The sequence below is a fragment of the Rhipicephalus sanguineus genome, chromosome 6, assembly GCF_013339695.2.
Source record: "Rhipicephalus sanguineus isolate Rsan-2018 chromosome 6, BIME_Rsan_1.4, whole genome shotgun sequence".
NCBI classification, from domain to species: domain Eukaryota; kingdom Metazoa; phylum Arthropoda; class Arachnida; order Ixodida; family Ixodidae; genus Rhipicephalus; species Rhipicephalus sanguineus.
The window spans coordinates 136,448,499-136,465,910 of NC_051181.1; the positions used below are offsets into that span (position 1 = coordinate 136,448,499).

Genomic DNA, 17,412 nt, shown 5'->3' on the forward strand with positions numbered 1-17,412 from the left:
TATTCTTTCCTCTCACGGAGGTTGGTCGTCTAACGTGTTGAGAGCATTACAAAGAGATTGTCGATGTGTGCTGTACTGTGGGCAGTGCCACAGAACATGTCGAATCGTTTCTTCATAGCCCCAGTGTTCACAGGCGGCGGCGTCGTCCAACCCTATGCGGAACGCATACGCATGAGTAAACTGGAAGCCCAATCATATGTTCCGCAGAATGGTAGTGCCACCTCGGAGGAGTCCTTATGGAAGTCAAAGGATTAAGGCAGTCTGCCGAATTCCGTACGGAGTCTTATAGGCTCACATCACCTGCTGCAAGCAGGCCTCCGCTACAGTGCTACGAGAAGCTATGACTATTCGATACTCGACAATAGATGCCACAAAGCGTTGCCTCGATTTGTACACAACACGGACCTCGCAGCACGCACATCATATGTACATACGAACCAAGCGTTACACCTTAAGGGCAAGTGGGCACCGTAAGGAAGAAAGAACACAGCTTGAGTCACTTGCTAGGTCTGGGCAGGAACAAAGGTGTGAACATATGGAAAAGTGTGCGCAAGTAAAATTGGTTAATGATAACTGTTTCTTATGGGTATATTGATGGCTTTTGTCCTGGACGTCGTGCAAGAAATGAGCAGCATGTAGCTGAATGCGTTATCAGGCAGGGTGACATGTTCTTTTTTGATGCAGCACAGAGTTAGAGGTGCGGCAGAGTATAGTTCTGGGAGCTGCGTTGTCCAACCAAAGCATATTTCTTGGCTATGCAGCGCACTTCTGATATGGATGTTATTGTAGAACGTGGAGGCTGTGATTGTGATTGTGAATGAGAACCCCGAAGCAATCTGCCTTTAATAAATGTACGCATTACCTTTTCCAAGCCACTGACAAATACTGTGCGCACATCTTTATAGTCCAGAGACTAGCCTTATTTTGACTGCTGGTTTGCATATTGCATCTCATAATTGATTCCGTTTGTGTGGTTCACGCCATCCCCCCCCCCCCCCCCCAAAAAGTCAATCAAGCGTAGAGATAAAACAGCTAGAGAGAAGATAAAAATAAAGAGATAAATGAGGGAGAACATGAAAACAACAAAAACATGACGTCTCTAGACCACGACGGATGAGACGGTTCATAGTGAAACAAACATTTTCTTGTTCATCAAAACGTGAGCCTGTCGGTACGGACTTGAACGATAGGGTGACCGTACTCTTGCTATAAAGGTGTACTCCAGAGGGTGCCGTGTTTTTCTTGCGTGTTGACTTTCTGCTTCGTTTGGCGTGTGTTGTTTACACGAACCGCAGTAACTCCTCAGAACCTTTGCATCTAGACTGATAACCACTTTTTTTACTGATGTTTTTCGGGCACTGCGCTTATGTTCCAACGAACTGCTTATTTTATAAGTGATATCAAGCTGCACTTGCGAGTTCGCCTGAGCCAATGTAATACTTAAGAGCTGAGTGTCTTAGCAGCTCGGCGTTACCCACTTTGTACCTGCGTAATCTTTCGAACACCTTAAAGCGAAAGGTTCCGAAACAACTCTCCGTCTGGGGCACTGATTTGTAATAAACACCTAGTTTAAACATTTGGGCAGCACAAGGCAGGCCGTACTGGCGTTTATGGTTTAGAGTAGATTCACGAATTCATTGTTATTTCGAATCGAAATAGCTGACAACCCGTTTTGTGACAACTGTGGTAGCGAGGAGACACTACACACATCATCTGCGACTGTCCTCGCTACAATTTGCAGAGAAAATCACTCGCAGTCGCTCTTGCTCGCATAGATCCCAGACCGATGACGGCAGAAACCGTTCTAGAATGCCGTCCTGAAAGGTCAGTCATCACGGGTGAAGGCGACGAAGGCAGTGCTCAACTTCTTGAAAGCATCAGACTTGCACCGGCGGTTATAGACTAACGGCGTTATCATGACTGTTGAGTGTGTGACTTTATTGATGCGTGCTCTCCTTCTCTTTCTCTTTTTCTCAATCTTTAAAGCTCTCTCATCCCTTCTCCCAGTGCAGGGTAGCATACCGGTCCTTCTAGAGTGGTTAACATCCCAACATTTCCTTTCTCTCCTGTTCCTTCCTTCTAACAAGTTACTGTATGAAAAATGTAATCAGGGAATTGTTTAAATTAAAGAATAATGAGCCGTCAACTTGTATATCCCATGCCTAAGAAAACACAAAAGAACAAGTTATTTGCTCAGTTGACATTCCTTAACCAGTATGAGAAGAAAAATTACTTGTAAGCAGATGATACTCAAGGCAACTTAACAAAAAATCTTAAATATGCGGTATTGCAATCAAAATAGAAGATATGAAGCTGCATAGCTATTGGTGAAGCCGCGAGTCTCGCCGGAAAAAGCGAGAAATAAGAAGAAGCCGCAGCGAAGTTAACTATGGCTGTACCCGGTCGGCTGCACTAAACGTGGCGAAAGGGTGAAATAAATATGAGTCAGTGTGAGCACATCTGCAGACAAATATTCACTCATGCATTCAACATATTCTTCGCTCTATCTTGTATAATCGAAGGTAGTAGTCCAGCTGCCCACCAGAAGCGCGTGACACATTGATCGACGTATGCGCATGCGACACTAAACTTGTACACATTTTGTGAGAGAGGTTCCATAAACATTGTAGGAGACAGAGGAGTGCAGCAAATGCCGGCCCAGATTGCCACATTGACGCCGCCTGCACAGAACACTTAAACGAATCACCCAAGCAAACCATTCACAAAAGTTTTTGGCCCAAAGTTCTGGAACTACATTTACGAAAATCGTCTGTTGTCAAAGCAGCTAAGGTGGGATGTACGTCGTGCATGTTATTGAGGGTTGAAGGGTGTGCAGCAGTGCAGAATAAGTTTTTTTAGAGGTGTGCGAATATCAAATTTTTCGAATTTGAATCGAATATATATACCCCCTTCGAATATCGAATCGAATATCGAATATCAAAGGAAAAATGCCTCCACAGTAACAATATTTTATTTAACATGTAGCTATTTGAAAAAAAAGAACAAAACAGTAACAGCCTGACTGGCAACACAACATACAATGCTATCTCCAGAACACAATGTCCAGGCTAGCACAATGCACATCACAACAGAAGCAAAGATCACGGCACAATGAAAGTAATGACTAGATGTTATCATGAAGAAATATGAGTTGCTCCACATGATCAGGCAGGAGGCGCTCCCTTCTAAGAGAGGCAACCCCCCCCCCTGCCACTGAAAAGGCACGCTCGCTTGGAACAGAAGTGGAGTTATATGGGGCAAAGCCTTGCCAGGGCCAGGCTGGGGTATCTGAAGGTGCCTACAGTCCGCCACCAGTCAGATGGGTCACTGTCTTTCTTGAGAAGTGGTCCCGCATAGTGAACGAGTGGTAGTGCGGCACGTTACGGCCGCATAATATTGAAAATGTATGGTTACATGATCGCCAACAGCGCTGCACGTCGGAGATGCACCTGCAATAAATCATACGTATTGGGGCGCTCGTCGCAGGCAGATATCGTGCCTCCGTGTACTTACGATGTGTGTCGCTCCTCTCGGCAACGGTTTTAGCTATACGAACGCAGCAGAAATGTGGAAGACGAGTTATTTTATGCATGATAATCGAATCGCATATTCAAATTTTTCGAATATTCGTCGTTATCGAATATTCGAAACTTTTCGAATACAAGATTTTCGAATCGAATACGAATATTTCGAAAGTAATATTCGACGAATATTCGAAACTTTCGAATATTCGCACACCCCAATTTTTTTTATACTTGGTGGGAACAGCAAGATTAGCATGCGGTAATGTTCGATACACCGATAACGAACGAATACGCGTTCGTAAATGGAACGCCCAACAGCTCGTAATAACTTGAAAACTACAGGCAGCAGAGAGCACGCGCCAGATTTGCCGACCCCGATTTTCGGGATGCGGCCGATCCGTTCCCTAGTGCGGAGAAAGACAAATCGAATTATGGAACCAGCGGTCGGAATCAGTGTCACCCAGATAGCTGCTAAAGCCCTGGTCCCAACTTTGCGTCCTATAGTTCGTTCGTTTAATCGATCAGTTGCTTCCGTAGCTATCGCAGTTCCAACACTAGGACCAGCGCGAGCCGCCACCGCTTCTGGCGTTGTTCCAAGCAGCTTCCGTCGGGCGCGCCTACGGAAAACACAGGTCCGCGGACGCAGCTTGCGAGCAACGCACGCCCCTACGCGCGAGCACGTCTCATATGTCATATTGATCTGAGCTGGCGTTTTGAATAGATTTCGCTGCCAAAACAGCGGGTCAATCCAAGTCTACTGAGAGAGGGAGAGAGAACCAACTTTTATTGAAAACGGCTAGTATCAGAGGAGTTTATCTTCCCTCCCTTGGATCAAAGTTGGGAGTCCTTGGGGTCCTAGCGGTATATTCAGCTTGCCTGATGACTTGTAGTTGGTCGTCGCCGTCTGAGCTAAGCAGCGCGGAATTCCACTGCTCCGCGTTCATATATGAAAGCGAGCCAATGCTATTTGACTTCTCTGTGGGTATACTCAGATTCTGTGGCGCGTCCCGTCGGGAGTAGAGCGCATGTTATGACTAGCGAGAAAACAACGCGAGGGCTTTCCAGGCGATAAGGAGAAGCCAGGGTTTATAGGAGGACGCTGCGCTTCTCACGCATACGACAGACGACGTCGCCGTTTGGAGACGTGCCCTCTCATCACAAAACGAACTGAAGGCAGGGACTGCTTAACTCCCGTCGAGAATGCAAAGCAAACATTGCAGATAGATGGGGGCGGGTGGAGGAGGGAGGCAGCATAGCGAGGCTTTTGGCGTTCGTGTTGGGTCAACATCGACAGCCTGGGCTGCTCGCACACGAATCGAGCCGTTTCCTCCGCGGACTCTCTCACCGTCTGCCGAGACGGCCTCAAGGACCTACTGACGCGGTGGCTGTTATGTTGAACGATATACGAAGTAGAACAAACAAAAAAACAAAGAAACAAACAGATGAAAAGTAGGAACAGTGACAGGGCGGTAATAAAGAATAGACGATATTTGCTCAGTGCCAACGGGACACACTGGCTTCGATTTATGCAGTCGCGACGCGGCTAAACGCGAGAGATGAGACAACATACAAAAGAAGGATGCAAACAGTTCTGCCTTGGAACGTAGCTGACACGACAAAGCATAATCGAACTCCTATTTTTTCTACTTGGAGTAGTCCTGAGCAAGGCGGAAAAGGGAGTGGTGTAAAGTAAACTTCCTGGACTATTTACGTGTTTGGAAAGAAAGCATTTTTCAACGTGTGTTATCACATTCATCTCGTTTTATTTTCTTGGTTTATTTTCTTTTTTGCTTTTTCATGCTCATGACACCTTTTTGTTTTGTTTCTACGAATCGATCGTTTCCATTCTGCGCATTCTGTGAAAGTGATGGCGTAAATTTCGGTTATCTAGCGTTGTTTTGCAGCTCCGAATGCTAAAAATAAGCAATAGTGTGCGCAAAGAACGGTCTTTAGCTGCTGGGAAGCGCTCGATCGCTCAACAGTCTAAACAAAGCTAGAAGCAATTTAAGAATGTGTGTACTACAAAATACAGATTTGCGGTAGAGAATACATCGTCATCGTTAGAACGAGTGAATCAAAAGCAAGTCGGTTAAAAAACTATAATAGAGAACTTATTTCGTACGCAGCTATTTATTATGACTTGATATGTAAGTAAACCTGGTTTGACTAGCTGCGCTAGCTTTGGGGACTCATTTTCGTCGCTCGTTTTCTTCGTATTACATTCGTGCAACAGCCGACGAAAAGATCAAACGAATCGAAGCCCCAGCCTAAGTACAACTTTAAGCACTCCAGCGGCAAGAGAGGTTCGAGTGTTTAGGTTGCGACTGTATCGAAGCGGAAGCGTGTAATGAGTTGTTGGGTGGAGGGGCAGCAGAAGGGAGGCACTCAGGGTTGAGAGGACTGCGCGGTCTTCGGCGCTGTTCTCTGAGCTTCCCGCTCTTCAGAGGGAAACGCGAAACGATGTTCAACGAGCAGCAACATCAGCCGCGCAGGAGCGAGAAGAAGTAAGCGGGAGGGTGGAGAGGAGGGGCGTGGCGCCGCATCGTATGGCACGCACGTCTCTGCGGGGCTCGGCTCGACATCAAACACCAATTAAGCGGCGCCCCCCCGATTGCTCGTTAGCTGCGCGAACAATCGGACAAGTAAGTGCGATACCTCGCGCGTTACCTCTCCCCCCCTCCACTTTCCTTCTTTGCCTAATACCCGTCCTCCCTTGCTCGCATTTCTATTTGCCCTCCGCGATACGTCACGCCGTCGCTCTCCTCCTCCTCTAAATATCTCTTCCCTCTCCCTGCAACGCGTGCCCTTTCCACTCTCCTAGTTACACGCCCTCACCCGGTTCACGGTGTCTCCGGCGCGACGCGTAATGAACGGCGTCAACGGCTGTCGACTGCGTTAGTCATTTGCACGCCCGGGCAACCCTTTCATATCTAACTCTGTCGTGGTTCAGGCTGTCGCCGCTTTCTTCGCGTCTATACGTGCTTTGATTACTTGGAGAAATTTAGGAACCGCGTCGTAAGAAACAGCCGCGCAGCGGTGAAGCGGGTATCTCAAATCGGTCCGTCCGTATTCCTCGGACTTCTACGCAGACCGAACCCCTTCTATCTCTCGCTGTTGTGGACACCTTAACACCGGTCGTGTTTTCGAGTAATGCCGTTCAGTCCCCCTTTTCCTCGACGCTACGTCTCCAACTAATAATACTACAATATAATCGCTCAGGTTTGACTTGCCAAAACTGGTTTCCCAGCCTTTTAGGCGGCGAAGCGAGTGAATTTCCCGTGAGTTTTGCCGCGTTCGCCCCCTTCGAGGTCAAGTGTGAACGCTCCTTAACGGTTCGAGTAAAAGGTGACGACGAGGGGTCACCTCTTCGCTCAAGCGGGCGATAAGGCGAGCATAAGAATATCGAGATGGGTCAGCCGGATATGCCGACGCACTCTCGCGATCTGCAGCGCATCTTATCATAGAGCTCGCTGGCATGCATTTGCGCCCCGTTTGATCACAGCTCGGGTGCTCCGTTTTACTTTTGGGGCACTTGTACATGCCCGTTTCGTACAAGTACAATGCAGCCGTGATATAGAAACTTGCTCATCAAACAACGACACTTAAATTATTTTCAGAGCTTGGCCATAACTTTATGAACTACTGGGGCATGACATTCAACGTCGCTAGATAACTTCACGCAATGTTAACCGTAGCTCCATCGCACTGGTCGCACCACATGACTGAACCTTAATATCTAACGATAGCAAAACTCAACAGTTCTTGGTTAATGTTCTGTTGCGATAGTTCTGGCGCCCACTCGAGTTTGACACCGCGCATATTTCCTTCACGCGCATTCTCAAAGCAAGTCGTTCTTCAGAAGCAAAAAAGCAAGCGGGTACTGGCTAAACCAGCGACACTGGCCAATGTCAGCCATTCCGTGGTGAAAATCGCTGTTTAGTGTGATAACATGCGTTATAAAAGGCGATTACAGCATTTTTATTCTTACCTAAATTTTGTAGCGCTACATTTAACGAGGACAGCGCCCGTCCTGTCATGTACTTCTTTGTCTTGCCCTCGTCAGCTGTAGAGCTACAATATTTCAAGTAAGAATGTATCACCAACTAGCCCCGCAACGTGTTTTGTTAAGCATTTTTATTCTGCTGTTTTCGCACGTTGGTTCATTTACATTTTCGTGCAGCTACACATGAAAAGAGCTGGTATGCGAATGCATTGTAACATCTCAAGAGGAATGGCAGCAGCGATTAGACTCGTGCACGAGCGCATGCGAATCAGATTGCGTTTCTTGCAAGCGAAGACACCGAAATCCTCTCGTCGGCAGAAACAAAAGATACAAAAAAATGCATGCAGTAATCGTCAGAGTGCTTCCACGACATTCTCAGCGTTCATCGGAATGAAGTAAGCGCCGCGATTGTTTGTTTATCATCACGGATTTCACAAAAGTCGAGACTCGTGGTAATTGATGGCTTTGCGAGTCAAAGGCGACCGTTCAGGCACTGGCAGTGTCGAGTCGGCGCTTGCCACGGAAACGTCTTGCAGTTGCGTCTCGTCGCGCTGGGCCTCTTTCGTACATTTTTCGCTCTTAGTGGCGCGGTACCTTGTTGAGCGTCTAGCTACCACGGACATTAACGTCGGCTCATCCGACAGCGTGGAAGACGTCGTCCGGTGTCTCCGCCGGCCTCCGTGCTCCGTTTCTGGGGAAGGCGCCGAGGGAAACGTCGTCGTGGCGTCTTCTTCCAGGAACACGTCGTCGTACTGTTGCATACGGCAGGTGCAGCAGCGGGCTAGGAAAACCAGCAAACACAGCGCCGAGGATCCCACGCCGGCTACGGCTGCAGTAATGCCGATGTACACCGCGACCTTCTTGGAAAGCGGGTAGTTATCGAAGGAGCCATCATCGGCCGAAGTTTCGTTGCGGTTATCAGCGGAAGACCTGGTCGGCTGTACCCTCTCGGCTACGGGAACCGCGACGTCGGACAAGACTTCAAAGCCGCAAACGGACAGCTCCAGGGGCGTTGAAGACTGTAGGTGGACGAGGACGTAGCTTCCGCGAAGCGTGCTCACGCACGGAAGGTACAGAGACTTGTCGTAAGGTAGAGTTCCCGAATATTCGGAACATACTGGGTTTTTTGCGGGTTCCGTGGCGCTCTCTCCGACCCTCACGACGACGAACACGTTGGTGTCATTAGCTTGTCTGCCGAAGTCGAAACGTAGAACTTGTACCTGGTACAATGCCGTAAGGTCGATGTACCAGAAATGGGTCTTACCGCGCTTGAACAAGGAGCACTTGGTTTTTCCAATGTCGTCGACGGGAAGATTTGCGTTGGTATCGGCGATGCTTGAAGTCAACGTGGGAGAGTGGAAGGGCTTGCCCTTGGCGACGTCGGTGACGCAGAAGGGTATCGCCGCGGGCAGCCAAGTGCCATTTGATTGGCACGTTCTTCGAGGAATCCCCAGGAGGTCGTAGCCGGGGTCACACACGTAGTCTACCGTCGTCCCGTTACTGAATACGCTAGACGAGTAGAACTCGCCGGCGTTGGGCAGTCCTTTCGGGCGCTGGCACAAGCCGGAGGCCAGAGGCGAAAAGAAGGCGATCGCGAGCACTGTTCGTAACTGCATTCTAGCGGCCGCGTGGTTGCTTCGTCGCTTCGTAAACTGCATTAGGCATATTTTGGCATCCATTACGCGAAAGCAGCGTAGTCACGTGACTCTCGATGACGCGAAGCTATTTCGATGAATGCGATAAATGCAGGCGCGCCACAGGCAGGGCGTTTTGAATGATACACGAAAGTGACACGCAGTGCTCGCGCAGTGCAGCGCATTCAGGAACGAGAAACAAAGAAATAGATAGGTTTTGGCGCAGTGACACCATTTTGCTATGAAGGTGATAATGAAAAGCTATTAAGAATGGCAGATTAGAGATTATAATCTGCTGTCTTTGTAGTTGACAGTGATATCTTGCAGGTGTTCAGTGACGTGGCGGAACCAACCAACGTGATAAGCGCTGAGACTACTTATCGCATATCTGGCCACCTCCTCTCCCTCCACCGCCAACTACTCCCTTCCCCGTCAGACTGCAGGAAACGATCACTAGTTTCGCTTCTGGGATTCGTCGCTCTGCCGGGGTTTTAAGACGACGGATTAAAACAAGGTACAAATGACAGGTAGTTACGAACTGAGTCTGTCAGTGACGCTTACTTTTGCGGTGATTGCATAAAAATAAAAAAAGATGAAATAAGCTTGAAATAAGCGAAAGCGCCTGCTTTTCCCCTCACCTTGCTTTGTGGTCGATTTTGTCAGGGAAAGTGCGTGGTGGTGTTGTCAAGAGACGGCAGACGAAGACGGCACGAGGATTTAAAACAGTTTTGCCTTGAGCTGGTATTTTGACGGCCCCAGTGACCCAGTACTGGCTCATGTTCATGCGCGGTACTTGCTTTGACAACGCCCCATGCAGCGAAAACGCTGAGAGCCGTCAGATGAAATGTGGGCGAAAGCAGGAGCGTGACGTCACCGCAACATTTGTTGTGTTTCTGATATGGTTATTCACGCTGCCCTCATCCAGGCGAAGAATTAGCGCTAACCGTGTGACTGATATCTGTGCCGGGATTAAACACGTCCAGTTGAAAGTATGCGCTGTTTTCTCTCTCTTTGTCGCTATTCCCTTATCACTTCTTTATTGACGCTTTTCTTATCTCAAGCCCCCTGGCTCTGCGCCGGCCGTGCCAACAGATGTTGGATGTGGGTCGCAAGATCAGTCGAGATGAACGCGTTTGCTCTAAATGCATGCTGATGAAATTCATACCCATGCCCATGCGTTCGGAGCGAGCGTGCATAATCATGACCGCAGCTATCACGTCTGTAGGCGCCGCCAGCATATGGGATGGGGCTATATTTTCGTCACAAAACCCGCCACGATAAACTCGTGTTTATGGTGCTCGACTGCTAACCCGAAGGTCGAGGGATCGATTGCCGAGCGCGGCGGGTTCATTTCGATGGATGCGAAATGCTAGAGGCCCGTGTACTAAAATTTAGGTGCTTCTTAAAACACACCAGATGGTCAAAATTTCCGGAATCCTCCACTACGGCGTCTGTCATAATTATATCAAGATTTTGGAACGTATAACACCAACAATTATTATTTTCGTTACATTCAATGGTGAGAGAACAATGGAGGCAAGAATGCGATAAAGAAAGACCGACTAAATTGCTACCGTGGTCGGGTGTACTAAGCTCGGCAAATTGGTTTTTACACAAGCGCGTCAGAATACCGTAGTTTCCAAAGTTTCTCATCTCATTATTTTACCGTCGCGGCACCTTGCGGCTCACAAACTAAAAATAAAAAGAACAAGGAACAACCCTGCGTTCTGGTAGGCCTAACCTTGCTCACCCATGGATTGCGGTTTTGCTAACGTAACCTGACCAGAGCGACGAACATTTCCCATTCGCAGTTTGAGCGGATAGCACCCCCCCCCCTTAATGTTTGTTCTTTTTTCCGGACCAGGCATCACAATGAACCGACGTGGTGAGCGTTATACCAATCACGCGAAAAGTGTGCACAACACGACGGCCCGAAATAACCGTTTCGCCCAGACCAGCGGAGATTGAAAAAAAAAAGCGTCCGTAACGCAAGCGACGCAACGAACCATCGTTCTAACACACATTCCGCGCAGTGCTTTAACGCGATTGTTTTCTCCGGCGCTTATCAAAAAGAATCTTCGTTGTTGCCCCTAGAAACGAACAAACAAACGTTAACTTTCACTACACGGCTTCGCTTCACTGCAGCGTACCATATACGCCGTCTTTCTTGCTCAACTATAGACGCTTTTGCTCCAGCGAAGCGATAGTTACACGAACTATTTACGGCATTGAAGAGGCGGCCGAGGCGACGGGGGATGGCAGTGGCGAAGCAGCGAGTGTGCAAAAAAGATGAGCAGAGACAATGCAGAGGTCCGCCGGCCGGCTCTAACTCCCGGGCCCCGGAACAAACGGCCCAATGGGCAGCAAGCAGCCGAATAGGAAAAAAAAAACAAGAAAAAGTTGGGGCGCCGCAAAACAAAGGCCTGCGAGCAGCGAGGACTCGGGGGCACACAGACGCTCCCGGCAGCCGAGCGCCGACGCCAGATAGCCAACTTATCAGCGAGCCCAGGCGAACAACATGTACTGCGCCGCACGTCAGGTTCGTAGCCGCCGAGAAGGTTTGAGGGGGCCTCCTGCGTGTTATCTCTTCTTTCTTTTTGTTTTTCGTTTGCGGAGCGCGGCACTGAGAGCAAAATAGAAGCGAAGCGCCGCTCACGCGAAGGTTGCGCTGAAAGCGCGGGGAATAGCTGCGCTTTCATTGGCTGACGCCAAAAAGAGAAAAGAAAGGTGTAAAAAGGAGCAGCAAGAAGAATACATACAGGTAGAAGCGACATGGCCTCGAAGCGCTATGAAGAAGAACGGAAGATAGAAAGAGGGACGCCAGGGACAAGACAGAAAGCGGAGAGATAGAAAGAGAGATGAAGCAGAAGAAACAGAAACAGTGCGAACACCTTGTTTCGAGAGAGAGCAGCGATTTCTCCTGTGGCGCGGGGTGGTTACTATAATGAAAGTACGGAGCCAGAAACAAGCCTGTTCGAAGCTTGTTCAGTTGCACAGTTATTCATTGCTACTCTGCTAAAACAGGATGAAAAAAAGCGTCGGGGGCGTAAGGTTAAAAATACACCGAGACGCCCACTTCCAAGTTCGGCATTACTTCTGTCTTGGATTCGTTGCCTACACACGGCAGCGTCATTGCGTAAGAAGCTTCAGGAACGGAGTGTGCACGCGTGTGGGTGTCAAACTAAACACGTTCTTTTAACGCATCGCCGGACAGGCTGGTGTGATATTTTTTTTTATTGCGATGGCATATATGGACAGCCTCGGCTGAATTTTGCCGTCGCCGCCGTCATGCACCTTATATGTATAAGTATATATATATATATATATATATATATATATATATATATATATATATATATATATACAAAAGCCCCAAATAAAAATTATTCAGTAAAATGCTTCCGAAGCGCGGAATCGAACTAGGGACATCTTGCTCCGCAGCGAGTGGCGCTATCCACTACGCCACGAAACGCAGATCCTCCACTTAGCTAACGGCGAACGTTATACACACACCCTTTACTGCTGGACGGACTCAGAGACGGCAGGCAATAATAAGCGCTTCTTTATTACCAGCGAGATGGCGCTAGGAGCGCGACGGGCGCATTTAAAAGTCGTCGGCGAGCTCGCTCGCTTCTTATATTTGCGCAGGGAGAACCTTGCCCTTCCGCTGTCTGCTCGCTCGTTTTTCTCGTGGTGAGGGGAAGAGGAATGTTTCAAGCTTTCACCATGATGTCCGCGCTCATGTTACGGAGCGTACGAAAGTCACTCGAGCTCAAGGGACGCCGCTAAACGAACAAACTGAAGATGAGCGCGAACTATCAAGTGTCACGGCTCGACACTTGAAGCACGCTAGTTTCCTTCGCTGCTTCGGCCGCCTTTGCAACAGGAGCGCTGTTCAAACTGAGAGTATCCATTGGCGAGCCTCACTTCGTATAGCATTAGTTTTTTGCTATCGCATTCATTGCTTCGCCCTTGCGGCGAAACTGTGACTTTCTTTTGTTAAATTACACCTTTAGCAAGAAAACACGTGACGCACCAATCGTGCTTTCTTTTCTTGCATGACGATATTAAAGATGGCACGTTAGCTTGCACTTTGTTCTTTGAGTCCTTGAGTGTGGTTGCACTTGATAATATTTGCCTATGCCCGGTAATATTAGACTATGATTATGACTAGTAATATTTGGCTATGCATGCAGCGAAACCGCTACAAGTCCAAGGGCGCCTTCCATAAAAATAAGTTAGTGATGCATGCATAGATTCATCAGTCACATTTCTTTACTAAGGTTACACGTCATTTTTAATGTGCGGGCCACGCATGTTTTTTGGCGATAATGGAGACCGACGACCCCTGACAGTTTACTTATCGTATTTACCCCGGACAGCCGTGGACCAATGGCAGGCCGTTATGACAAACACGTCAACGCTTTATTTTCGTTCTTGTATTGAGGAACTTGTCTTCTACTGGACATGACAAACGAGCAAAATGACCCCCCCCCCCCCCCCCCCCCCGCCAATAATGGGCAACCCTGCGCACGCCTATGATCGGCCCTGAGTGTATGGGCAAGCCGCGACACTAAGCCAGTTACGGACAGCCGCCTCGGTGACGAAGCTCAGGCCACCAACGCACAAACACATATAAAGGAGACAGGGATGCCGCGGACACCGACGCAAACAAAATGAAGGAACAAATACAACGCAAACAAAAAAAGCACGCGAAGGCTGCGCAAACAAAGCAACAACAGAAAAAAAAGCACAACAGCTGATCACCCGACGAGAAAGGACGAACCGCAACGGACGTAATCGAGACGTTGTCGACGAGAACCTAATCTAGCTAAGACGAAAGATGGGCGGCTTGCAGCGGCCCGTTACAAGCTTGCGGGTCAAAGAACGGGAAAGGGGACCGCCTGAATGGGCCTTCCAAGAAAAAGCGGACGGCAAAGGCAAAATGGATGTCACGGCAAGGGACGCGTGAAAACGTCGCCGCGAGGCAGACCGCGGACACGTGACGCATCGGGGCGTGGGCCGGCGACGTGTAACCTCCGTACTCCGTCTCACTCCGCTATGGTCGTCGGCATGCGGGACACACACATGGCGTCGCGCTCGCTGGGCAGGAAAGGGTATGGATGCCGAAGACCGGCAGCGCACACTAATGCTACGCGCACCGCGGGGAGCTCCCGGGGCTCGCCGGAGGCATGATTAAAGGTATCCGTCACATCCGTTTCCTGGCGAACACACGGCCCTGCCCGAGGGAGACAATGCGGGAGGAAAAAAGGGGCCGGGGGGGGGGGGGGGGGGGAATGCTAGCCGCGGTTGGCGAAGCCCCTCATCGGGCGTCTCGGTCACGTCTCTGCTTGCGGCACGGTGAGGTGTGACGTCGGATCTGGAGCCGCCTGGAGTCGCCGCCTTCTCTTTCTATTCTATCCCGCGGCGTTTTGTTTCCACAGCACAGACACAGCCGTGCAGCATTGGAAAGCGTTGGCAGAGGTAGAGGTGCGTGAAGAAACAAAAGCCGATTCTCGCTCTTTGTCTCGCGTATCGCGACGCCTACTTAGTCTCACGTTAGAGACTTCTAAACAGTAACTTCCGTCTAGCGAGCCGGTCACGCGTGTTGATAACAATGGCAACAATAGGAGGACGATAGAATTTGGATGTAGCACTCAGATGCTTTTTCCTGTGCATTAGCGTGCAAAACTGGGCTAGTTGGTTGATTTTCGTGGTAAAAGCATCACAAAAAGACGGCAACACGATGCGAAGAACGACGCAGGACAGTCCCTGAACTAACAACTGGAAATGTGTGCTGCGTATGTGTGCTTGTGTGCGTATGTTAGCTTTGGCTGGTACGAGGGCAAACAGCAGCTTTCGCCGCAACGCACACAACTGCGGCGGGTCGAAGTCTCGGGCTCTCGGTGCCGTGACGCCGGCGGCGGCGTCAGCCGTTGGTGCCGCTTGTCGGTGCTGTTTTCCGGTACGTGCTTTATAGCAGGCGCTGCTCCGCGAGGAAGCCAGGGCGTAGCAGGCACGTCACTCGGCGGGCGAGGAAGGGAAAGGCGGGCGCGTCCGTGAGCGTGGACGGGAGAAAAGGAATGGCCCGTGGGGATAAGGCGGCAAGCGAGGCACCGGCCGACAGCGGGTCGCCGTGGCGCGCGGGATAGAGGCGTGCTGGGTAGGAACGGCAGGAAGGGTTGTGAGAAAGGATCCCGGCGGGCGAGCATCAATCTTGGGGCTCACGCCGCGGCTCGGATCTCGCAGCGGAACGGCCGAAACGGGAAAGCTGAGAAGTCGCCGGCGTGCCTCGGAAGGCAAGCTGAGTCGGAGTTGCCCTTTTCTATACCGCTATGCAAAGTCGCAGGCCCGGTGCATTATCCTCCATTCACTCGCCCGCAAACTGACTCTCGCGCTAACTTCTTAGCTTGGTAGGTATATATGCGCGTATCATGTACGCCACCTTGAGCTCTTCCACCGTTCTCGAATTCATAGGTGTAATCACTCACTCGGCCATTTGATTATACACCGATGCTAGTTATATTTCCAAATTACCGCGTCACTCACACGCCGTGGTAACTCGGCGGAATATATTGCGTCGTCATGCTCGAAGCCATGGCTGCCACCGCGGCCGCATTTCAGTGGGAGTAGACAACAAAAAACACCAGGGTACTTACTACATTCAGACGCACTGTAAAGAACAGTAGGTAGTCAAAATTATTCCGGAGTCCCCAACTATATACAATACATACAATAACCCCGTATATACAATAACCACGGCCAGTGGTTTCCCTGCAGTCTTGTGTCCAATATGTATAACTGCGGGACACTGCGCATAAGATACAACCTTCCTTCAGTGTTTCCACTCCAATGGCTGCTGGCGTTGAAGCCAGCGTCTTCTGTTGTGACTCGTATGAGAAAGAAGTCAGCGTCGCCTTCACTCGACGTTGCGCGCACCGTATCGGCGGACAGCGCATACTGTGAACGCTTCCAAGGGTATATCCGACATAAGCGGGTCACACAAATAATCGCGTAGCACCCTGAGTCGTTCCTGAGTTCATGGCCAGTATATCTCTCTTATACGCATAAACTAAAGGGGTATTGAACCAGGGGCCCGTTTTTGTTGACTGAACGATACGAAGCCAAGAAATGCAGAGGTGACGTTGTTCAAACTTTTATATTTACATTAGTAATCCTGAGATAAGCGGCAATCAAAGTTCGCGGGGAAACTTTAAACCGCTGGTAAGTGAACCCACAACCTTCGCACTCGTATTACGGGTGCGATGGAGCGCTGCGGCAGCGGCCTTTCTTCTATCCACAGCCTTGGCTATTTCTCTACGCGTCAACCTGGGATTGTTAGCCAGCGCCACTCGTAGGCACGGTGGTGAAAGTGGAACGTTCTTTTTGCCAAGTGGCGTCGCGTAGCCCGTGATTGTTTCGAGTTGGCCATCACTTGGTTAGTCTTGGAGCTATGGCTTGTCGTACAGACGGCAATGATGACATTAAACACTTGGTTGCTTCGTCGGGTTTCTTCCACGTATAATATTGTAACGTATACAAGAGCAACTCAAGCAAACACGATCCAACACAATTCCATCCTTATCGTTCTCTTTTACTTGACTCTCCTTCACGCGCCAGTCACTTCGTTGGTATGATCCACTACAACATGGAATAAAAAGTGACACGGTTCCTTGTGAACTTGTCTAAAACGGCTCGCAGGCCAAAGCCATCTTCTTTTTCTACTCAGTCGATTGCACTGATATGCCCCACCCCCACTACCCACAAAAAAAAAAAAAACTTTCTGCACCCAATGTGGTTTCGCACTGCCTCCGAGATCGAAGGCATTGCAGGCTTTCAGTACCTCATGTGGTTTTTGCAGTGCCTCCAGGGCCCCGCCACGGTGGTCTAGTGGTTATGGCGCTCGACTGCTGGTCCGACGGTCGCGGGATCGAATCCCGGCCGCGGCGGCTGCATTTTTGATGGAGGCGAAAATGTTTGAGGCCCGTGTACTTAGATTTAGGTGCACGTTAAAGAACCCCAGGAGGTCGAAATTTCCAGAGCCCTCCACTACGGCGTCTCTCATAATCATAGCGTGGTTTTGGGTCATTAAACACCAGATATTATTATTATTATTATTACAGGATTTGCCCACTTTGACCAAACGACGATGTCTTGTGATGGCGTCGTAATCATGTCAGAACGTTTTGACCACCTGTGAGGTCATGACGACGGGTGATGGTGATCTTTTCCGTCACTCGTGTTGAGGCTG

General features: G+C 49.5%; 2 protein-coding genes across 2 annotated transcripts in view; both read right to left on the reverse strand.

Annotated features, from left to right (window-relative positions):
- Positions 1-17,412, reverse strand: part of LOC119397581 (glutamate receptor ionotropic, kainate 3-like) — a 251,719-nt gene that overhangs the window by 180,709 nt on the left and 53,598 nt on the right. The window lies entirely within an intron of this gene.
- Positions 7,614-9,245, reverse strand: LOC125759031 (uncharacterized). Its single transcript, XM_049417127.1, has one exon. The coding sequence runs from the start codon at positions 9,204-9,206 to the stop codon at positions 7,959-7,961; it is 1,248 nt and encodes a 415-aa protein (XP_049273084.1). The 5' UTR covers positions 9,207-9,245; the 3' UTR covers positions 7,614-7,958.

Bases quoted from the DNA above. Each gene is read 5' to 3' on its own strand.
- LOC125759031 (XM_049417127.1), bottom strand. From the start codon at position 9,206: ATGGATGCCAAAATATGCCTAATGCAGTTTACGAAGCGACGAAGCAAC.